The 24,907-nt window shown below is 46.3% G+C and overlaps 2 protein-coding genes across 2 annotated transcripts; both read right to left on the reverse strand.

Moving 5' to 3' along the window:
* Nucleotides 1-21,543: 21,543 nt before the first annotated feature.
* Nucleotides 21,544-22,273, reverse strand: LOC124305033 (uncharacterized). Its single transcript, XM_046763982.1, has 2 exons — nt 22,043-22,273; nt 21,544-21,969 (listed from the first exon to the last, which is right to left on the reverse strand). The coding sequence occupies exons 1-2, from the start codon at nt 22,271-22,273 to the stop codon at nt 21,544-21,546; spliced, it is 657 nt and encodes a 218-aa protein (XP_046619938.1).
* Nucleotides 22,274-22,753: 480 nt separating this feature from the next.
* Nucleotides 22,754-24,610, reverse strand: LOC124305034 (uncharacterized). The gene has a single exon (XM_046763983.1). The coding sequence runs from the start codon at nt 24,608-24,610 to the stop codon at nt 22,754-22,756; it is 1,857 nt and encodes a 618-aa protein (XP_046619939.1).
* Between the last annotated feature and the right edge of the window lie 297 nt (nt 24,611-24,907).

A 24,907-nucleotide genomic window follows, 5' to 3' on the forward strand; every position in this document is an offset into this window, starting at 1 on the left:
TTATTCACGCTCTTGATTTCTTTTGACTTGATAATTAAACTCGCGGATCCATATTTATTTTCCATAACGTCAAAGTACGTTACATTGGTGTCAGAAGCGGGATCTTGAGTTTCTTTTCAATTAAGTCAATTCAGTGCGTGAAATAAACTATGAGCAACAGTCGTTTAACACGTTCTCGTCGTCGGGAAAGTGGCGGAGAAGAACATTCCATCACGGAAAATCCGCGAGTTCCCGAGACACTTTGTGCACCTTCAGTGGACTCTTTACCTGTCCCTACGATGGTCTCAGTCTCAAAAATCGACCTACTAAAGATTATGAGCCAACAACAAGAAGCCGCCGAACGACATCAACGGCAGCTTCTGGATACGGCTACTCAACAACAACAACAACTTGTCCAGTTGCTTCAAGAGCAACGAGAACAGCGGAGGCTAGATAGAGAAGCTCAAGAGCGTTCCGAGACTAGTCTACATGAACTACTCCGGACGACTGTGGCAGCTCTTCAGGCTGTTCATCAGGTGAATGGCTCAGGAGAACCGGCTGTCACCCCACGAGGTTCCAGAGTCGTTACTCCGCTTCCCTCTCCTGTTTCCTCTCCTGTTCCCGTTCCCGCTGTTCGACAGGTCCAACATCCAGGACAGTTCCAGGATGTACGGGACTCAAGGTCTGTGCCTTTTATTAGGGGAATAGATGAATCCCCAATTGGTAGAGTAACAGTTGATAATGCGGTTGACTTTTCCGAGTCTTTGCCTCACGTTCAGCCTCGTTATTTCCATTTAAGCCAATTAAATAATACAAGATTTCCTGGGGTTGCTTCTCAAATTAACGAGAAACCTTTTTATCCTTTAAAACCACCAATTTTTGATAAAAAGATTCCATGGGCAGATTATGAACGCCAGTTTAATACGATTGCAAAACATAACCAGTGGGACTCCGCCATGAGGGCCCACAGTCTTGCCTCTTGTCTTCGAACGCCGGCTTTGAATGTTTTAACGGCATTGTCTGACGAAGAAATTTCCGACTATGAGAAACTTAGCTCTGCACTTGAATTAAGATACGGAAATGACCACTTGACGAAACTGTACACGGCTCAATTACAGACTAGAAGACAAGGACGAGACGAAGACCTCGCGTCTCTTAGTCAAGATATTGAACGGCTTTCTCGTATAGCTTTGCCAGATCACGAGCCGTCTCGTAATTTGTTAGCGACACAAGCTATCTTAAATGCAATCAATGATCCAGAAATTAAAATGGCCGTTGGGACATCGGGCCTCACTTCTCTGCGGGAGGCAACGGCCAAAGCCCTTGAGGTGAAGGCAATGAGGAAACAATATTTTGGGTTGAACAAGCTTCGTCGGATTGAGGTGTCCGAAAGCACCTCAGAAAGACGAAGTTTTGAACACTCGGAGGAGTCAAAACCTCAAAATTATAGTAATAAAAATAACAATAGTAATTTTAAACCAAGAAATCGAGGTTCTTTTCAAAACCAGAAAAACAAGCGTGTAATTAAGAACGCGGTCATGACAAGTCAAAACGGCTTGACTTGTATATTTTGTAAAAAAACAGGCCACGACGCCAATCATTGTTTTCTAATTGAAAAAATTAGTAGAGAACCGATGCAAGGCTCGAATTCAAACTCTTATAACTGGCGTAAGAAAAATATAGAAATAGGGGAAGCAAATCCTCAGTTGAGTTCTTCAACAGGAACTCACCCAAAAACTAATTCCAGATGATTTGTCGGGGCGAAAATCATCGCAGATTGTTAGAAGCGAAAGCCCTCTTAGAGAACAGTTTTTAATTAGAAGTCTACGACAGTCTGGTCCTTACGCGCGCGGTACTGTAAATGGCGTCGATTGTCTATGTGTAATAGACACCGGCGCGGAAGTAACCGTAGTTCGATCGGATCTCTTTAAATCCGATGACCAGATTGTTCCCTCTTTTTCTCTGCGAACAGCCACTGGAGAGACGACTCCGGTTTTGAGACAGGTTACTGTCCAAATGAACCTTTTTGGGTGTATCAACTCTCCGCGTAAGGTTTTTATAGCAGATATAGAGGATGAAGGTATTTTAGGAATAGACTTTCTTACAGCTCATAACTCTGTTATCTCGACTAAGAGAAATTCATTAGCTCCAAACAATCGCGAAATAACTCTTTGTACAAATAGAAATGGAATTTATTGGACTCTTCCTAGAATTAGAGAAATAGAACTTTCAGAGGATGATTTGCGACAACATTTCCCTTCACATTTACAGAGCCTTGTTGAGAAATCTTCGATTTCGTTAAATTCAGCTCAGGCAGAATCGTTTAAATCTCTTTTGTTAGAATTTATAGATTCTTTCGCCAAAAATAGTGGTGATAAGGGCCGATGTACTTCTGTCAAGCACAAGATCGACGTCGGAGAGAGTTAACCAATAAAACAAGCTCCTCGAAGACGCGCTCTCAACGCCCGAGAAGAGGTGAAGAAGCTTGTGGAAGACATGCTAAAAAACGATATTATCGAACCATCGTCTAGTCCCTGGGCCTCACCAATCGTTCTTGTTAACAAAAAGGACGGATCCAAACGATTTTGTATCGATTACAGGAAGCTGAACGATATAACGGAGAAAGATTCTTACCCTCTACCCAGAATCGACGAGACACTCGACCTGATAGCTGGTGCAACTTGGTTCAGCACCATAGATCTTCAGAGCGGATACTGGCAGGTCGAAATGGATCCTCTAGATAAAGAAAAAACAGCTTTTGTTACGGGCTTAGGAGGATTATGGCAGTTCAAGGTTATGCCGTTTGGTTTGAGTAATGCCCCGGCTACCTTTGAACGAATGATGGAGGCTGTTCTCCATGGGCTCACTGGCAAAATATGCCTCGTTTATTTAGACGATATAATCGTTTTTGGCAAGAACTTTGAAGAAGAAGTTCAAAATCTCAGACAAGTTTTCGCTAGGCTGAAGCAAACAGGTCTGAAAATGAGCCCGAAAAAATGCCATCTGTTCCAGAAAGAGGTAGGCTTCCTCGGACATATCGTCTCAGCACAAGGTGTGAAGACCGATCCATCCAAAATAGAGAAGGTTTCTTCTTGGCCGACACCTAAGAATAAAGAACAAATTCAAAGCTTTTTAGGCCTTTGTACGTATTACAGAAGATTTGTAAAAGGTTTCGCTAGTATAGCTAAACCTCTCCATCACTTGACCGGAATCAAGATTCCTTTTGACTGGACCCCGGAATGCGAAGAGGCTTTCAAGAAATTAAAGGAAAATCTTATTTCTTCGCCGATTTTAGCTTATCCAGAGGTCGAAATTCCTTTTATTTTAGATACGGATGCATCTCTTTCAGGAATAGGCGGGGTTCTGTCACAAATTCAGGGAGGTCAAGAGAGAGTGATAAGCTATTTCAGCAGAGTTTTGAGTAAAACCGAGAGGAATTATTGTGTCACTCGTAGAGAGCTTTTAATCTGTTGTTAAGACCGTAGTACATTTTCACCATTATTTGTACGGCAGGAGATTTTTGATACGTACAGATCATGCTTCTCTCAGGTGGCTACTTTCGTTCAAATCTCCCGAAGGTCAGGTAGCTAGATGGTTAGAAAGGCTCGGTCAGTACGATTTTGACATTCGTCATCGAGCAGGAATTCATCATGGAAACGCCGATGCTTTTTCTCGAAGACCCTGCGAGGGAATGCCAGAGTGTAAACAGTGTGCACGATTAGAGAAAAATCGTGACCCCTCTCTTATAATACGGAAGATTTCTTTCGAAAATAACCAGGGGGAATGGAGAAAATCGCAACAAGAGGACGACACTTTGAATCAAGTGAAGTCTTGGAAAGAAGCAGAAACTCGCCCGGACTGGCAGGATATATCCTTAGCCGAGTCAGATTTGAAAATTTATTGGGCTCAATGGGACTCTATCCTTCTAATTGGTGGAATTTTATACCGAAGATGGGAATCTGCAGACTTGAAAGAAATCAAGTGGCAACTTTTGGTTCCCAGATCACGAGTTCCAGAGATTCTTGCTCTTTATCATGATTCTCCTGCAGGCGGACACTTCGCTTCAAATAAAACTCTGGGCAGAATTCGCAACTTCTACTTTTGGCCCCGTTGCCGGATGAACGTTGAAGATTGGTGTCGAAGATGTCGAATCTGCACGGCAAAGAAAGGACCTCGAGCTAAGGGACAAAGCTCTCTTCAAATTTACAACGTGGGAGCTCCATTTGAAAGGATAGCAATGGATATTCTCGGACCTCTCCCGATAACCCATTTTGGAAATAAATATGCTTTGGTTATTGCTGATTATTTTACTAAGTGGCCTGAAGTGGTTCCTCTCGCTGATCAAGAAGCCTCTACTGTAGCACAGGCATTCGTTAAAGAGTTTATTTGTAGACACGGAGTTCCTCTAGAACTTCATACTGATCAAGGCCGAAATTTTGAGTCAACCTTAATGAAAGAGGTTACTCAGATTTTAGGGGTTAGAAAAACTCGTACAACTCCTTTGCATCCGCAATCTGACGGCATGATAGAGCGTCTGAATCGGACTTTGCTACAGTATTTGTCGTCCTTCGTAGAGCAGAATCAGAGAGACTGGGACTCCTGGATCCCTTTCTTCCTCTTATCTTACAGATCTGCGATTCATGAGACGACGAAGCAGACGCCAGCCCTCATGCTTACTGGAAGAAATCTTCGACTTCCGTCAGATTTAGAGAAAGGCCCTGTTCCTGTGCAAGGACAGCATCAAACAGATTATGCCTTTTTATTACAACAACGTTTAAAAGAAATTCATCACTTTGCTAGGAATAGAATTTCTATGGCTTCAGATTAATTAAAAACTCGTTACGATATTCGAGCCAGAGATTTAAAATTTAATCCTGGAGATTCTGTCTGGCTCTTTCAACCTCGAAGACAGAAGGGACGATGTCCAAAGCTACAAAGAAATTGGGTAGGCCCTTACTTAGTGGTTAACCGGATAAATGATATTGTTTATATAATCCGAAGATCTCCTCATTCGCGTCAGAAAGTGGTTCACTTGAATCGTCTTGCTCCTTTTGAAGATCAACCTGGAACAGTCTCTCCAAGACCAGGAACATCCTTCGAGGTCAGATCTTCAAACGAACACCCTTGACGACTGTGATCGACTTGACCTTCTTTACAGTCGGTCATCGATTGGGAGAAGAATTTACCTTTTGGAAGTCATTTGAGTAAAACTCGACCGCTTACGATTATTATTGAAGGAAATATCGGATGCGGAAAAACAACTTTCACCAAGAGGTTTTTAGCAGATCGCCAGGTCTGTACACTTTTAGAACCTCTTGAGGAATATCGAGATGTAGCTGGAATTAATCTTCTAGATTTGATGTATCAGGACCCAGATCGTTATTGCTATTATTTTCAGCATTTTGCTTAAATGGTTATGTTAGATAGACATCTGCAGACGGCTTCATTACCTGTAAAGGTGATGGAAAGATCGATATTCAGTAGCAATTGTTTTGTGGAAGCTCGCCGAAGGTTAGGTAATTTTCGCGACTTCGAATCTCATCTATTGATGAAAAATTTCGATCTTCTCATTCGCTCGTCTGAGCTCAGAGTAGATTTGATTGTTTATTTGCGAGTTTCCCCAGAAACTTCTTTTGCTCGAGTAAGTTCCCGTTCCCGTGAGGAGGAATCGAGTATTTCTTTAGAGCTACTCAGAACTATTCATGAGGTTCATGAAGATTGGCTAGTAAAACAAACCTTTTCTTATTTATCGGCTCCTGTCTTGGTTATAAATGCAGAAGCTACAGCCGATCAAGTCTTTAAAGATTTTTGTACTTCTATGATGTGCAGGGGTTAATTCAGACTTGAATAATGAAAAAGTATTCTTAATTAAGAGAAAGACGAAAAACAAAGTTTAATTTTCTTTATTAGAACAAGATAATAAAAAAAAAGGAACGAATGGTGAAAACGGGAGGTTACATATAAAAAAAAAGTCAAGTTTCAAAAATTTGTTCTGCTATAATCTTAAGAGCAGACTTAACTTCTGCACAATCGTTGCAACCTTCGGTAGATCTGGTTACAAATAATTTCTTCCTGCATTCGCGGCAGGCTTTGCTTTCTCCCGCGAAGGTCAAATGCGTTTTTTTGTGTTCATGGAAGTTCTTCATGTCCGCGCTGAAATAAATCAGACACGGGGAACTTATATATTTTTAACTAAAAATTTGCGTGAGAACTTACCGAGTAACCCAACAGTTTAAGCACACTGGCCCCATTTTGTGCTTTTCTCGGATGGTCTTACCTCGACCACATTTTAGAGTCCTCCATTGGTTTTCAAAATGAATTTTAAATTCTTGCTGTGTCATATTTTTGACGTTCTCCCACGAATAGTTTGAAGTGATTACACCCGCATTAATGAAAGCAGAAATGGGGGGAGTCTTTATGATTGACATTTTGTTCAACTGACTAAGACTGTCTTCGATGAGGACTTTTCTTATAATGATTTGTTATTTCTGCGTTGCTAATCAATTTGAAATTTGTTTTCTTCGGTTGTTTCTTTCTAGAAACTTCTTCTCTGGAATCGAGTTTTGTGTCGGACTGGCTTTGGTTTCTTTTGAAATGTGAATAGAGCCACGATTATTTTTTTTTAAGGTCGATGAGCGATTGCTTGATTTTCACATTTTATTAACCTTAAGTGTCAGTTTTTGTGAGTACTTTTTCAGGTTACTTGACACAGCCTTTTCCCATCCAATCTTTCCCCGATTCTTTAGGATGACTGGTGGTCTTATTTTGAAGAAGGACGCAGAAATGATTCAGATGAGATCGTTTCTTTTCTTTTAAATACATATTTAATTTATTGTATTCGTGTATTTTCCCAAATTCATTTAGTGAATTTGAATTGTTATACCACCACTCACATTTGGCCTCCAAACTCTAGGGTGTGCTGTTTCTCAAGAAGTCCTGGATTCAGTCACCCATTCCTTTTCCCTATTTCCTGTGCCGGTTCTCAGAGGGAATCAGCCTTCACGTTGCCTAGGACCCAGAGTTCTTCCATTTATGGTTTCCCGCCTCGTCGAACTCATCTGTGTTTGATTCACCGGACTATTTTCCCTGAAGAGGAATGAATTTTCTTTTCGATGACGATCCGGATGATTTTGATGTCTTCAAATTCATGAAGATACACAACACTACATAACACTTACCTTTGTAAAAACAAGGCACATAAATTTTTGAAATTATTTAACGCTCAACTATCTGCTCAAGGTTTTCTGTGGTTTACCTTGAGACTGTGGGCAAATGCCAGATAGTAAAAAAGGGAGTCCTTAAATTTTTTGAGCCACAGCTCCAACTCACCTTTGAGCACTGACTGCTAGATCGCTTTTATAATTGTTTTATCTTTCCCGAGTCGGGACGACTCTTTTCCTCGGGGGGGAGTAGTGTTACAAAGAGTGAAATCACCCGTTTTGCCCCCTCTTTAATGATCTAGTGGTCAGCATAGATAAAAGACGTTTATAAACCTCTTATGTCTTTCAAAAGAACAAGGTTGCTGCGTCAACCAACATTATTGCAAAAACAGTCTTGTTTCAGACTTTAAACGAGAAACACATATCTTGCATTAAAGCATTTTTCACGACATTTTATTGACGCTCTTGATTTCTTTTGACTTAACACTTTACCGACCGCTAGCGTTTCAACAGTATACGCACGTCCGACCGGCCGCTCAGCCACGGATTCGCTCTCGCGCCGGCTCTGTTCTGGTTTAGAGTGTCACGCGGGGGTGTCTGTGCGTGTTATGTGTTTAAATGAAATTGTCTACTTTCTGTTATTATAGGAAAAGTATATTTAATAAAATCTTTTATTCTAATAATGTTATACTGTAACGCTAAATTATACTTATTTTATGTATTACAGTGGTTACTACACATAGGAAATAGTTAATATTTTTTTAAAGTATGATATCGTTCATAACAGTCGCCTTTATGTAATGGAACTTCGCAAAATTTACAAACAAAACATGTTCTACTTCTTTTTTTATGAGCTGCACAAACTCTACATTGTCTTTGTGGTTTTACACTTCGACCACTTGTCACTATATTTATAAGTTTGTGTTTCCTCAAATTCGATACTCTGCCAGGATGGTCTAATATGGGTGCTCTCCTTGTAAGTACAGGACTGGGCAGGTTGTTATCGTGTTCCGTACAATTATCTTCCGTTTCATTATCTTCCGTCCACGCAATTGCCACTTTGTGCAAGAAATTCTTATAGGTAATATTTTTTCCATTTAGCACTGTGTATGCTTTGAGTGAATTGAATAGTGCACAATTGATGAAAAACATTACAACGCGTTTTGTCCATTTTTTTGTTTTTCGGAAAATGGAATAATATGAGAGATATTGGTCCGCGCGATCTACGCCCTTCATATATTTATTATAATTTATGATCGAATTAGGCTTTTGTATCAGGGCTGCTGATCTTTTGCTTCTGCTTGTGGATTCCATCAATTGTGCAGAATGTATGGTAGAGATCATGTTGACATTTCTTTTGCCATTATTCCACACTTCTATCAAGATTTGGCCATTCCTGCGAAATTCGTATTGTCCTCTTGAAAGCCGTAATGTTCGTAATGATTTAGGAAGACCTCTATTTTTACGAATGGTTCCACACACTCGTATTTTATTTTTTAGGAGAATTCTAGCCATTTTTACACTATTGTAATAATTGTCTTGATAAACCTCGTGCCACACGTTTTTATATGGTTCAATAACCGTTAGGACCGTGTCTTCCAATTTATTTCCGTCAGCGGCATAAACGTGAAAATTACATATATAACCTGTGACAGCTTCACACACCACTCTCACAAGTATTCCATATTTAGTAATTTTTGCGGGATTATACGTCCTAATCGAGAGTCTGCCCCGCCACGGGATTATACATTCATCCAAAGATAGTTGCTGACATGGTTTATACACGTCAGTAAATTTTCGCCGTAAATAGTCAATCACAGGTTGGATTTTAGCAAGCCTATGTGAATTGTGCGGTATGTTGTTATTGTCCAAAAAATGCCAGCTCTGCATAATTCGCACAAATCTGTTTCGGCTCATTGTTTGTAAGAAGAATGGAGTTTCAATAGTTCGATCAGTTGACCAGTAATCGTATACAACGTCTTTTTTTATTTGTCCCATTAGAACTATTAGTCCTAAAAACTTCTTCAGTTCCGGTACCGTGATATCAGTCCATTTTTTTGTTTTTGATGAAGTTTTATATCTTTCCATGACCTGTCAATGATATCGGTTGGATTCTATCACCAAGTGTTCGAAAAAGTCGTTTCCAATAAATAAATTGACACTGTCCATTATATTCTCTGGAGAACTTGGCCTAATTTTTATCCCAGGGCTGCCTTCGAACGGTTCCAGAATTACTGCCTCGTCGTTCGTCGACCATACCTCATCGTCATTTTCATTGTTATTCACATCGTTTTCGATAATATTTATTTCATCTTCCTCTGAATCAGTGTATGTTAGTGTCAATACACACCTTCGTCTCCGAATTATGATATCGCTACTATCACTGTCGTCACCACTATCACTTTCTGAATAACTGTCAGGACAGTCTGACAAATCATCTAAATAAAACTCTCCGGTGTCACTTTTTTCAGTCATTGCGAACGGTAAATTTTTCCAAACGATATAACTCTGTAGCAAGTTACAAAGCAAAGCAACGCAACTAACGCCACTGAGCAACATAACATAACTTAAAGATTAACTTGAGGATTAACACAAAATAATCGGTCGATAAGCGTCGGCGAGAAAGAGCCTATTAATCGGCTACCGGTCGGTAAGCGTTGGCGACGAAAAGCCTATTAATCGGCTACCGGTCGGTAAGCGTTGGCGACGAAAAGCCTATTAATAGGCTACCGGTCGTTAATGTGTTAATAATTAAACTCGCGGATCCATATTTATTTTCCGTAACGTCAAAGTACGTTACAATATTTTTTCAAAGTATGCGTGGGCTGTACCGAGAAAGAGCTAGTCTGAAAATGATGTTATAAAGGCAATGGAATCTGTGCTTGTTCAAGCACGGGTGCCGAAAAATTCACACGTCAACAGAGGAACGGAATTTCACAACTCAAAATTTGAATCGCTTATCACACGTTACGGATTCAAACTTTACTCCACGTACAGTAATTTGAAGGCTTCGATCTGTGAACGTTTCAATCGCAAGCTGAAAGGTAAAATATGGAAACGGTTTAGCATGCAAGGAAGCTACAAGTGGCTCGATATCTCATCTGATTTGGTTTCGGCTTACAACAACGTCAAACACCGAACCATAAGAATGAAACCGTCGGATGTCACCGTTGCAAACGAGAGGCTGTTATTACGTCAGGCATACGAGGGGCTTCGCGCGGTACCTACTATATCGGCAAAATTCAAATCCGGCGACAAAGTTCGAATCAGCAAATGTCTTTAAGAAAGGTTACACTCCCAATTGGACGACTGAAATATTCACGATGAGTCGAGTGGAAAATACTCATCCTGTGACGTTCAAGCTCAAAAACTACCGGGATCAACTGCTGGTCGTTTCTACGAACAAGAGCTCCGCAAGGTTAATCATCCGGATATTTATCTGGTGGAGAAGGTGCTCAAGAAGCGTGGAAGAAAAATATACGTTAAATGGTTAGGTTTTGACAATACACACAACAGTTGGATAAACAAATCGGACATGTAACATTTGAATAAATGAATTTTTTGTAAAAACGATTGTGCCTCTTTATTTTATATACGACACACAACAAGTATGCGTCTTTATTTTTTAGACAATCGAAAGACATATGCATCGTTGTACAATTTTTTATAATTCGGAGCGTTCTTATTCACTACATAATAATATTTTATACATCATTGTACAGTTATAAATCACAAAGCTAAAGTGTGCAGGCTTGTAGCCCCACGGAAGCGTGTCGGTTGTGTTTTGAAACACAATCCGCTTGTCGTCATTCCAGCTCAGTGCCACTTTCTGCTGTTCTACGGTGTATACCTCGTGCTTTCGACTTCATATCAAATGCTGATTTGCGGACAAATTTTCAGGTTTCAACGCACATTCCAGATAATCGTCGGAAGTTATTTTTTTCAACGCTGATCCTTTGACACCTTCAGCACGTTTATTGTGTTTCTCATCTCCCAAGACTCGGAATGCGTACAATTTAGCTCGTAATCCTACAAATTCCAACATCATTTTTCCGTTATTTTCGTCTTTCATCAAGCCGAGAACTTTTTTGTTTGCTCGAGGCATTCCATAAACGTTATCAACCGGATAATCAGACGTTTCGAATTTATGCAAGTCCTCCTTCATATGGTCGTATATGTCGGGGACGGTAAAATTGTAAATCAAACTGTCGGTATCCGTATACATTAATTTTGCTCAGTTGCCAAATTTCTGCTTAATATAATTTGTGACGTGGATGTTTCCCGCTCCTCGGTCACTCGGAGAAAATGACCGAGAACTTACCGCGCGCACAATAGATCGGCGTCCACGATCTACCCTAGACCTGAAACAATATCGCGAAATTGGTTGGGTACCTGGCGTGATCAACACGCCTCGAAATCGGTAATGCGATATACCGCGATCATATACTCGATAGCTCGGTACCGCGGAGAGGGGAGCGGTAATTTTTGGGTGGAGAGATACAGCACACGTACGCCAACACGCGGTTTGGCCTAGTTAATATACAATTCCAATAATATATTTCTAGCCAGCGATAATACAGAAATAAAAATAATGATACCGCGAAAGTCGTTCTTCGCGAGTCCAATATAAATACAGCGACCTGATAACTCGTAAGTCGCTAGGCGTGAACCAAAATTAAAAACTGAGGGTTAACAAAAAAAAAGAGAACGAACAAAAAAAAGGTAATAGATCTAGAAGACTTCTGTTGCCTACGTGCGCTAGTCGCTGTCTTAATAATACCCTAACTCACAAAAACCAACAACAAAATTTTGACTTGATGCGCTGCCCGCGATCGTCCTCTACTAACTACGACGCTAATCGTCACTTAACCATAAACCGCTAGACAAAAACGTAACCGAGATCATAATCGACGCGCTAACCGTGATCGTTATTAAATCTAGGTAATGTCTTATCCCTACGTGCGCTAGTCGCCACCTTACTGATACACAATAATTCATAAACTAAACCAAAAGAACGTCACTCGACGCGCTAATCGCGACCAAATTAATAAATCTAGGAAGTTTCTCTTTTCTTGCTTGTGTGTAGCGTATTATGACGCGTCCGAGCTCTAGTCGTAGTCGCTATTTCTAAAAAGTTCGCAACCCATCCCGCTAAACCAAGCGTCTACGCACAGTGATACGCGATCCACAAGAGAGGTAACACTTTTTACATACGCAGACTCGACGAGACCCTGTGCAACGGAATTTGGTCACACTCAATTTCGAACCGAAATTGTTTCCCACTCGAAACCGTGACTCTACGCGAGACTTTACAGGGATCAAATTGTCTCCACGCGTTGTCGCGAGAACTCACGCTACGGTCATTATCAAGGAGATCGGCAAACAAATTTCGCGTGCTACTCCAACTCAATAAGCAAGTTGGCCGACCGTTTACCAGGGCGCCAATCTAACTTGTGCTCGAAATATGTTCGCAAAGTATTAAAAGCGCTTACCGCTTCGCATCCACACGAGAAATTCGCTAACAGCGGTGTTCGCCATATCGCACTGCGTCTGTACTAAACTTTTTTTTTTTGACAAGGTGACCAACGCGAAGTATCGTCAGGACTCAAGCGACGAGCTCTGCAGATCGGAGCCGCAATTCGAACATGCCTCGAACATAGGCGCTATCCGGGGTCAAAATCCCCCCGATCTAATTAGGATTCTCGTTACGAAATTCTTACAGCCTAGCTTATCGCCATCGTTAAATCCCGCTGTCGCGGGGTGTTGATTGGCTGGCCAGTCTCTGGTACCTCGTAGTTCGACAGTGGCGTGGTGACGACTTCGCGAGGTTGTCTGTCGTCAGTTGGGTGACGTGGAGGGGGCTACGGCTGGCCGGCCACCAACGGGAATCTCGTCCGCCTTGGGTTCCCTCGCGGCAGAGCTCTCTGTTGACGCTCTCTCCGTAGCCTCGTGTGAGGCCCTCCTTCCGTCGCGATTCGCCGCGATTGCGATCCGGTAACATCGTTCGAATTTACTGCCGACCCCCTGTCTGAGGCCGCATTCACTCGCCACCCAAAAAAAAATGAACAAAAATCCTGAAAAGTCGTATTCGCTAGACCGACAATGGTCCCCTCTCAGAGTCTCGGATGCGTGACCATTGTTCCGGCGCTCTTTTTCGAAATGAGCCGCGGTCTGATCCGCGGGCACCCTAATTTTTGGTTCCGTCTGGGGTTCGGTGAGCCGTGTGAAACGCGCAGTAAAAATGCCACGTTACGACTGCCCCGAACTTCTCAAGTGACCAGAACCTAGGGTCCCTGACGTCAGTATGTCAGGATGCTCCCTCCCGATTGCGGGGCTCCCAGGAGCCGCGATCCTCGAGCTGGCGGCAGAGGGGGGGGGGGAGGTGACCACCCCCGGTCCGGACAGCGTAGCGAGGCGCGCCCCTTCGCGAAAGGCCCTGAGGACCTCTGGGTCCTCTGCGGCTATCTGGTTCACTGTTGGAAAAGGAATAGTGGAGGTAATGTATTCCGCACTTGCCATCTCAGGGCGACACACCCCCCTCCCTCTCACTACGCCTCCCCAGACTCCACGTACGGATCAGATCCTTTATATGGTGTTTTCCGAGACACTTTCCTTCGCTATCTTCCAACTCATACACGACGGGCGCGATTACGTTGGTGACACAAAACGGACCGGTGAACTTCGGCGCCAATTTTGCTGCGACTTGTTGGGCAGCTGACGACAGGACTCGGTTTCGCTTCCAAACCCAATCCCCTACTTCGAAACGGATATCTCGGTGCCCTTGGTCATAATACCGCGCCTGTCGCTCGTGGGCTTCTTCGAGATGATTCGTCATCAAGTCACGCAACTCCCATAACTTCGCCATTCGGTCTCCCCATACTTCGGGATGGGGAACGGGGATTTCCGCGGGACCTTTCACTAGCCGTCGCAACTGCATCCGTGGTTTGGGATCGCGACCTAAGTTGAAAAACGCGGGACTGACTCTCAGTGAGCTATGCACGGCGGTATTGTACGCAAATCGAAATTCGTGAAGGTGCACATCCCAGTCCCGATAATCTGCCTTGATGTAGGACACGATCATGGTTTTTAATACGCGATTCACCCTTTCCACGGGGTTAGCTTGCGCGTGATACGGCGGTACCTTTGCGTGGGTAATATTGTACGCAGCGCACAGCTCGTCGACGGCCTTCTTCGCGAATTCCGTGCCGTTATCCGTCAGGTGCACCTCCGGGGTACCCCATCGGGACAGCACGAGATCTTCCAGCGCAGCAAGAATATTCTTCTCCTTCGATTTTCGCAAGGGCGCTACCTCCATCCATCGGGTAAACAGATTTTCGAAAACTGAAAGGTATTCGAAACCGGCACGACTTCTGGAAAATGGACCCATGACGTCAGCCGCAACTACGGTCCAGGGCGTGTCGACGACTCATCGACCCATGAGGCCCGCCGGTGGCACCTGTTGCACCTTACACTCTTGGCAGCGCTCGCAAGCCCGGACCATCAAAACGATATCGCGATACATGCCGGGCCAGTAGTAGTCGGCTCTCGCTCGCACGTAGGTCTTTTCGACGCCAAGATGCCCTGCCTGGGGATCTTCGTGGACTTCTGTAAAAATCCGCGACCGCTGCTTTCTCGGGAGCACTAATTTGCACGGCGCCAAGTCCACCAGTATCGGTTCGATCAAGGGGTCCGCGCGTAGATGGTATAGACGCCCCTCGACTACCGATCAAGTCCGGAACTTGTGTGGGTAGTCCAGGACGTCCTTGACGCGATGTTGGTACCTGGGATCGACGAGGACTTCCCAGGCGGCCTCACGCTCCGTCCCTGGTCTATCGTCCCCAGTAACGTCGAGGGCGGCCAGCTGTTCCTTCCCCTCTTCTTCCCCTTCATACATCCGCGATAATGCATCCGGCACATGGTGCATCGCTCCCTTTCGATGTTTAATTTCGCAATCGTACTCGAGCAAATCGAGCGCCCACCTAGCTAACCGACCCGTCGGATTCCGCTATTCTCGCAACCACTTTAGACTCGCGTGGTCGGTTATCACTGTGAAGTGATACCCTTCCAAGTACGCTCTGAACTTCTTCACGGCCCAAATCACCGCGAGGCATTCCTGCTCGGTTGTGGAATACTTCCGTTCCGCGTCCGACATGGTCCGACTCGCGTACGCGATCACACGCTCAATTCCGCCAATAGTTTGTGTCAAGACGGCGCCAATACCAGAACTACTCGCGTCGGTCTGCACGACGAACTCATGCTTGAAGTCGGGACACGTTAAAACAGGAGCCGACGTCAACGCGGCTTTTATGCGTTTGAACGCCGTTTCCTGCTCGCTACCCCAGCCCCATTTCTTATCTTTCCGCAACAACCGGGTGAGGGGTTCCGCCACACTTGCGAACTCGGGGATGAATTTCCGATACCACGAAGCCATACCCAAAAATCGCCTCAATTGCCGTAGATTTTTCGGCGCGGGATACTCTAGAATGAGTTCCACCTTGTCGGCATCGACCCGTAGGCTGTCCTGGTTCACCTTGAACCCAAGATACCAAACTGCGCTACGACAGAACTCGCACTTTTCAGGGTTGATGGTAAGCCCGGCCAACACTATCCGTTTGATAACGCGAAATAGCCATTCTAAGTGCGAACGAAAGTCGGTGGTCACCACAATAATATCGTCGACATACGCGAAGGCATGCGGCTCCATCTCGGGAGTAAGAATTTGTCAATTAACCGCTGAAAGGTGGCCGGGGCTCCGGTAAGCCAGTATGGCATTCGCACGAACTGGAATAATCCGCGACCTGGGGCCATAAACGCCGTTATTTCGCGACTCTCGCGTGTCAAGGGAATCTAGTGGTACGCTTGACTCAAATCTATAGTTGAGATGTACTTGGCCGACCGCAATTTATCCAGTATGCCGTTCATGAATGGGATTGGGTACGCATCCGTCTTTGAAACGTTATTCACCTTTCTGAAGTCCAAGCAGAACCGATATTTCCCGTTTGGCTTCTTGACCATCACGATTGGTGTCGACCACGAACTTTGAGAGGATTCGATTACTCCATCCGCGAGCATACGATCTACTTCCTCGTTAATTGCCTCTTGTTCTTTCGGAGATACGAGATACTACCGCTGCTTGATAGGTGCGCTCCCTGCATGTCTATTTCGTGCTCCGCGAGATGAGTGAGGCCCAAGTCTCCTGAGACTTTCGGTAATTCCTTCGCTAAGAATTCTTGCAATTCTCGAGTCTCACTATCCGCTAGCTCTACGATACCGCTACAACCCGACACATCTGTAACTTGGATCGGCCGACCCTCCTCGAATTTTCCCTCGTATTCCGGAATATTCGCGATCCTCCATGATTCGTGCGCACCGACAATCGAAAAGCGAAATTTCCGTACAAAATCCATGCCGAGGACGCAATCTCCAATGAATGTGGGGATAATCCGCAACGAAAACTCATGCGCGACACCCAGCAACGTTATCGGAAGCTCTACATCTCCGGTTATTGACTCTGCCGATCCATTCGCTGATACGACACTCGAACAGCTGGGTGATTTTATTTGTCGTCCATGCTCCAACGCGATCTGATGTCCGACAGTACCGAGAAATGTTCGCGATGAGCCGGTGTCCAACAACGCACTCACCCATGTGCCCCCGATACATACCCGCAAAAACCAGCATTGACCGAACTCCATGGTCTGCATCGGAAAGCACGTCGCGATTTCTCTCTCGACGCCACGCCAGGCCGGGGTGCCTTCCACTCGGGGCGTCGCGCCGGCACTTAGCGAGGCTGCCCGTCCTGGGTTCCCGAACACCGCGGACAATCAGTCGAATAGACGTCGTCGTATCCGCAATGGTAGCAAAAGATTCGCAATGGGTCCGGAGAGCTATTGAATCGGTCACCGGGACGATGACAATTCATGCACAAGTTCTCGTCCCAAATCTTTTCGCCACGAAATTGTACGGCCCGGGGCACGCGAGTTGCTGGCTGGTTAGCCGAGGTGGCCTCCCCGTCCTTGTTCCTCGCGTGGGTCACTTCGGCGAGGTCGGCCTCGTCAATCCGGGCATCCGCCACTTGGCTGTGCGATGCTCGATATATTCTTCTGGGTCGCTATCGCCATTGCCTTCGACAATTTCTCCTCGAGCCCTTTCACCTGGGCCGCTAGCAGCTTCTCCATCGTCTGCGCTACGGTTGACTCGACCCCTGATTCGGTAATTGCGGCTAACCCGGGCTCGCTCCGAGTCGCCGCGGTTTTGATCCAGCACGCTAACTCGCTAATAAATGAGTCTTCCGGCGTGGGCGGGGGGCGGTAGTCGCGAGACAGCGCGAGGTTTCTTTCCCGCTCCGTGGCGAGATAAATCAATTCGCTCCACGTTCGAATTTCTCTTCCACGGAGGACTTCGCGAATTTCGGGACGCAAGTTCTTAAAGGCCAGATCCAGTTGCTGCTCCACCGTATACGAACGCGGCATCCGCCTCAACAACACTCGAACGCAGGATAGATATTCCGTTACCGACTCCACCAGTCCCTGAGTTCGCGACCTAGCCTGATCCTCTACGCGACTTCCTACTGTTCCGTCCCCGAACCACAAACGTAATGCCGCGCGAAACTCGTCGTACGTGACCCAGCTATCTCTCTTGCAACGCAACCATTCCAAGGCTACGCCCGAGAAGATCATCGTGAGCGAACTCAACACTTTGTTTTCGCTCAATTCCGACAAACTTTGCCATTTCTCCAATCGCGTCAGGAAATCCTCGATACTCGGCTCGCAAATCCCAGAGAACTTGAGGTTCCAACCTTGCAAGGCCCTTGGGATGTCACGAATCGTTTCCCGGGTACGCGATTCCATACATGGATCCCGGGTCCAGGCCGGTGGAGTAGCGGTCGCCATATTGCGAGGAATTGGTGCGGGATCGACCGGTATCGACCGGAATTCGACCCGCGGAGCTGGTGCTCCCGCCACTAGTCGTGTAGAATCCACGATGGGCTTCTCGAGCCCATGTCTGTGCCCCTGGATTGGGGAGGCCTCTCCCCAGTGTCCCTGGGCTCCGCTCGCCATCGAAAACGGAATCGAGTGGGAGGGTATCTGCGTCGGAACTTGGTACGTGGTCGGCCGCGATGCGCTACCATACACAGCCGATGTGGTAATAGCAGCCGAGGCAACGGCTACGCTCACTACCGTGCTCGTAGTCGCTACTGTGGTCAGTCGGGTCGCGACAGTGATGTTCTCCGGCTCTAATAGACGCGAATCGCTAACACTTCTGAGCTGTTCCCGCACTGGTTCCGCAATTATTGCTTACTCGGCCAGCCCCGCGAAGACATCCTCGTCCTCTGGTTCCCAGGTGACCGTCAAATCCCCGCGCTCACCCAAGAGGTGTCGTACGTAACGGTCACGACGCACCCGTAGATTACCGGTGGAATTCACCCTCGCTGTCACTAATGCCAACTCAAAAAAATGTTGTCGCACCAGCAAAAAAAAAAAAATTTCAACCGCAATGCTGAAAATCCGTCTTCGAAGCACACAAAAAAAATATTTTGAAACCGCAGAAAACAAAAGAAAAACAAAAAGAAATTAGGAATCAAAAGCAATCACAAAAGAAAAAATAAAAATGACATAAGCAAGAGATAGACGAGAAAAGCAGGCGATCTTAGTCCTATCATTAGAAATGGAAAGCTTGGATATACGCGGTGTACTTTTCCGTCACCCGGTATATTCGTCAACTCGTAGCCTGAGTCGTAGATCGCAATTTTCGGTGTTATTCGCCACCCTTTGTATACAGTTTTATTCTCTCGCTACGTATTCAAAATTCTTTCGCTGTGCTCCAAACGTCAAAACGCTTGACCGAAGTGTCTCGCGACCTCTCTCTCCGTATTCTCCGACCGCTGTTGTTTTCGTTCCACGAGCACTATCCGTTACCAATTCGAAATTTCTGGAGCGCGCAACGCTACTATCTTTCTCGGAAATTTACAGCGGAAATTTCGCGAAGGCCCCACGTTGGGCGCCAATTTATGACGTGGATATTTCCGGCTCCTCGGTCACTCGGAGAAAATGACCGAGAACTTACCGCGTGCACAATAAATCGGCGTCCACGATGTACTCTGGACCTAAAACAATATCGCAAAATTTGTTGGGCGCCCAGCGTGATCAACACGCCTCGAAATCGGTAATGCGATATACCGCGACTATATAATCGACAGCTCAGTACCGCGGCGAGGGGAGGGATAATTTTTGGGTAGAGAGAGATACAGCACACGTACGCTGACACGTGGTTTGGCCCAGTTAATATACAATTCCAATAATATATTTCTAGCCAGCGATAATACAAAAATAAAAATAATAATACTGCGAAAGTCATTCTTCGCGAGTCCAATTACAAATACAGCGAAATGATAACCCGTAAGTCGCTAGGCGTGATTCAAAATTGAAAACCGAGGGTTAACAAAAAAAAAAAGAAAGAACAAAAAAAGTAATAGATCTAGAAGACCTCTGTTGCCTACGTGCGCTATTCGCTGTCTTAATAATACCCCAACTTACAAAAACCAAAAACAAAATTTTGACTCGATGCGCTACCCGCGATCGTCCTCCACTAACTACGACGCTAATCGTCACTTAACCATAAACCGCTAGACAAAAACGTAACCGAGATCATAATCGACGCGCTAACCGCGATCGTTATTAAATCTAGGTAATGTCTTATCCCTACGTGCGCTAGTCGCCACCTTACTGATACACAATAATTCATAAACTAAACCAAAAGGACGTGACTCGACGCGCTAATAGTGACCAAATCAATAAGTCAAGGAAGCATTTCTTTTCTTGCTTGTGTGTAGCGTATTATGACGCGTCCGAGCTCCAGTCGTAGTCGTTATTTCCAAAAAGTTCGCAACTCGTCCCGCTAAACCGAGCGTCTACGCACAGTGATACGCGACCCACACGAGAGGTGACACTTTTTACATACGCAGACTCGACGAGACCCTGTGCAGCGGAATTTGGCCACACTTAATTCCGAACCGAAATTATTCCCTACTCGAAACCGTGACTCTACGCGAGACTTCACAGGGATCAGATTGACTCTACGCGTTATCGCGAAAACTCAGGCTACGGTCATCATCAACGAGATCGGCAAACAAATTTCGCGCGCTACTCTAACTCAATAAGCAAGTGGGCCGACCGTTTACCAGTGCGTGTTTGGAAGAGACCGCGAATTTTGGTGAAGAGTGATCGTGAGGAAAATTGAGGATGGAAATGATGAAGAGGCCAGAAATAAATTGAACAGTCCGCACACAGAAAATTAACAAAGAAATATAATTGAGATTTATTCTCCCTTGGGTTTGTATTAATTTTGAATATACAAAATGGGTAACTGAGGTCGCGCGAACGATGGCGAAGCCTTTCGCGAACACGCGTTCTTTGGCTGGAAGAGCTCAACGAATATTCATAAACTGAAGAGACCGAAAAATGAAACAATATCGCGAAATGAATCGCGGGCGTAAATCGCGAGAGTTCGTTGATTTAATTTGACGAAGTGAGCCAGGGATGTTTTGGTAAAAAAACTGTTGGAAAACTGAAGAGCACGAGTTGAACGTATCGTGGCTTTTCGAAGAATACCGGTCGAAAGAAGATGGCGGCGGAGCCTCATGCCGAGAAATCAAAGGGTGGGGGGGGGGGGGGGGTTGTTCGTCGGGTTCGAAATCCGAGCGAGGCGACGGCCAATAGGTGCCGCCATCTCGAGTGAACTCCGAACGCCAAGAAGAATCCTGAACATTCTCCCCGCCTTAGGCGACCGTTGTCGTCGAAGAGTCCACTGGAAGCACTGCCAGTTTCGAAGTTGGTCTCTTGAAGGTTGAAGTAGCCGTACGAAGTGTCACTATTCGGGTGAGGCCATCGGATCCGGATTGAAGCTGGATCACTCGAGCAAGCGGCCATCTTGAAGGCGGAAGTCGTTCATCCGTAATTAGCACGAGTGAGCCGAGTTGGATTTCGTGCGAAGGATGACGACATTTCGAAATTGAAAGGCTCGGTTGACCATCGCTGCCAGAAATGTTGAAGTGTGGCTCGAAGAAATTGCCATCTCGAAAGTCGAGATTTCGGAATTGTAATCAGCGATGGTTCTGGCACAGTTGTCAGCGCCTCTCCGGTCGTGAAGTGGCCTGGTGTAAGAGGCGACGTGTCCTCAGGGTCTTCCAACAATGGACAAAGTGGCTTTGAATTGAGAATCGCCTCGACTTGCGTAAGAAGAGTCGTAAATTCTTCATACGTGAGCGAAACGTCCCCGATAACCCGACGAAGATGAAATTTTGCAGATTTTACCGCGGCCTCCCACTTTCCACCCATGTGAGGTGCGGCCGGAGGATTGAAGGACCACGTTGTTCCGAGGTTGGTCAGAGAAATGATTGTAGAGTTCATTTCTGCTGAGCCAGCTTTGAAGAGAGCTCGAGTTCCGCGTCAGCTCCGATGAAGTTAGTGCCACAGTCGCTGTACAATGTGTGGCAGATGCCTCGCCGTCCTGAAAACCGCCGATATGCGGCAATGAAGGCTTCTGAAGTGTAGTCGGTGACGAGTTCGAAGTAGACTGCAGAAGTAGCGAAGCAAACGAAGACGGCGAAATAGCCCTTGTAGGTTTTTGCTGCTCGTCCGCGCCAAGTCTTTATGGTGAAGGGACCTGCGTAATCGAGACCAGAGTAAAGGAAGGCTTGTGAAGGCGTGACTCGGGCGGGCGGAAGTTGTCCCATAAGCTGCTGAGCTTGAAGTCCGCGAAGTCTTGCACAGGTGACGCATCGAAGAATGTGGGCGCGAACCGGAGCTTGGCCGCCCAAAATCCAGTACGACTGTCGAAGATAGCTCAAGGTGGATTGCGTGCCACCGTGAAGGGTCCGGGAATGAGCGTCGGAAATGACCAACGCCGTTAGTCGCGACGTTCTTGGTAAGATCGGGGGGTGTTTTGCTTAGGGCTGCAGAAGTGAATGCTTGAGTCGGCCGCCCACCGGGGGTAAGGTTGGCGCGAGGGTTACTCTTATGATGAGATCCTTTCGAAAGTATTTTCAACTCAGCCGCGAAGTATGTTTGTTGCACGCTACGTATCCAGAAGTGTCTTACCTCATCCACGTCCCCAGGTGTGAGCGGGTAGCTCATTGAGGTGCGAAGAAGGCGTCTGAAGCGCGCAACAGCTCGTTTACACACTGCCGTGATTCGAAGGAGTTTTCTCAGTGAAGAATAACGTTCGAGAAGGTCCTAAATCTGTCGGCCAGGGTCGAAAGTAGCGATCAAACCGAGCCCCGGTCTTACTTCGAGGTCCGCATCCAAGGAAGGGTCCAGCGGAGCGTTGGGCCACGATCTTTGTGGAAGGAAGAGCCACTCAGGCCCGTCCCACCATAGTCGATGCTTTGAAAGTTGCCGAGGAGTCATCCCGCGCGTCGCGCAGTCCGCTGGGTTTTGTTTTCCTGCGACGTATCGCCAGGTTGCCTTCGAAGTGAGCTCTTGAATCGTGGCAACCCGATTTCGGACGAAGTCTTTCCATCGTGAAGGATGCGAAGTCATCCATGTCAGGGCGACCTCAGCGTCCGTCCAGAGGGAAACCGGAACCTCCGACAATTCCAGCGTTCTCTGGACGCCTTACATCAATTTTGCCAGTAGAAGGGCTGCCGACAACTCAAGTTTCGGTATCGTGAGTCGCTTGAGAGGTGTAACCTTGGTCTTCGAACAGACGAGGGTGACGGTTGTTGTCCCATCGGCCGACGTCGATCGAAGATAAACCGCTGCTACTATAGCGAGCATCGAAGCATCTGAGAATCCGTGAAGTTCCACCTTGGATGTTGATGAAAGATCAAGCCACCGGGGAAGAGAGATGAGTGAGAGGTCACTCAAACTCGCTTGAAACCGAAGCCATTTTTCCTGAAGTTGCACCGGCAGTTTGTCATCCCAATGAAGCTTTGCCAACCACAGTTCTTGCAGGAAAGCCTTCGCTTTGACTGTGATCGGTGAAATGAAGCCCAACCGGTCGAATAACGACTCCGTCTCCGAAAGAACGGTCCTTTTTGTAACGTCTTGATGGAAAGATGTCTGAAGTGTGAACTTGAAGTTGTCCTCGGTCGAATTCCACTCGAGGCCGAGAAATTTGAGGTTGGGATCTTCCGAATTGATCGAGACCGCGTCCGTTCGGGACTCTGAAGTGACGTATCGAAGGGCGTCCTTTACGTTGGCTGACCACTTTTGAAGTGGAAAGCAGCCGCGCTGACAGATTTCTTGAAGTTGCCTTGCAGTCTCTTGAAGGTCTTGAAGGGTCTCAGCGCCCCCGAAGATATCATCGACATATCTTCCCTTGGTCAAGGGCGAGATAGCCAACGGGAAGTCGTGACCCTCGTCTTCGACGAGTTGAAGCATGACCCGGATGGCGAGGAAGGGAGCGCAGCTCAGTCCGTAAGTCACCGTTGTCAAATAATATGGAACGACTTGATTATTCGGGTCGACCCATAGGATTTGTTGAAGAGCCCAGACGTCCGGGTGGACTGCGATTTGTCGAAACATCTTTGTTACGTCCGTCGTGAAGATTAAGCGATGGCGTCTAATCCATAGAAGAACGTCGACGGTGTCTTGTTGAAGTTTGGCCCCGGTGTGAAGAATATCGTTGATCGACACGCCGCTTGTCGTTTTGAAGGATCCATTGAAGACGACGCGAAATTTCGTTGTGGTGCTGTGGGCGCGAAAGACGCCGTGATGCGGAAGGTAGAATCGTGATCTTGAAGAGTCCATGTTGGTCGCGCGAGCCATGTGCGATAGCGTTTCGTATTCTTGAAGGAATTCGTTGTAGAGCTCGCGATACGAATCGTTCGTCGAGAGCCGCCGAAGAAGTTGATGAAGGCAACGTTTTGCGCCAGCAAACGAATCTCCGAGAGAAGACGGAGGTGCCTTAAAGGGAAGCCGAACCACGTAACGACCGTTGTTGTCTCTCGTATACGTGTCCTTGAAGTGTTGTTCGCAAGACGCCTCTTCCGGCTCGGGTGTAGGGGCCGAATCCGAAGGAAGTTCCTCTTGTTCCCGGAACTTCGTGAGCAACAAATCGATCTTGTCGTCGATTGAAGTGTGCTGAACGCGAACCGAACTTGAAGTAGAATCGTTGACCGGACCGAGTACGATCCATCCAAGAAGTGTTCGTTGGGCGATAGGTTCAGTGGTTCGACCCCTGATAATTTCCGGCTCGACCAAGAGACCATACGAGTCAGCTCCGATGATGACGTCGATTGGTCCTGGTCTTGAGAAGTCTGGATCGGCTAGAAGAAGTCCTCGAAGATGTTCCCATTGGATTGAAGTCGTGAACGAGGGGAGCGTTGGAGTGAGAATGTTGAGAACAAACGCAGTCACCTTGAAGTTTGAAGTTGAATCATAGATTGAAGATAGGGTGACGGTGGCAGCTCCCCGCGTACGGCCCGCAGACCGACTCCCGATTCCAAGAATATTGATCGAAGCGGCCATCCGTTTTAATCGGAGAAGTGGTACCGTGCGTTCTGAAATAAACGAAAGTTCAGCACCGGGATCAATGAGTAATCGGACTCGATGCGAGTTGCCGGAAGGTGACGTCAGAACTGCTTGGCTCGTTGCTAGTAAGACTGATGGCCGAAAAACCCGTGTCGTTGAAAGGTCACTTGAAGTTGCGGAAGGGTCGAAAGAGTCAGAAGCGACCGAAGTCAGAAGTCGTGCCGGGGTGTCGAGCGAGCTAGTAATCGCGTCGCATGAGTGACTGTCGCTGAGTCAAGCCTGAGGCTCATTCGG

Source organism: Neodiprion virginianus, chromosome 5 (genome assembly GCF_021901495.1).
Source record: "Neodiprion virginianus isolate iyNeoVirg1 chromosome 5, iyNeoVirg1.1, whole genome shotgun sequence".
NCBI lineage: Eukaryota > Metazoa > Arthropoda > Insecta > Hymenoptera > Diprionidae > Neodiprion > Neodiprion virginianus.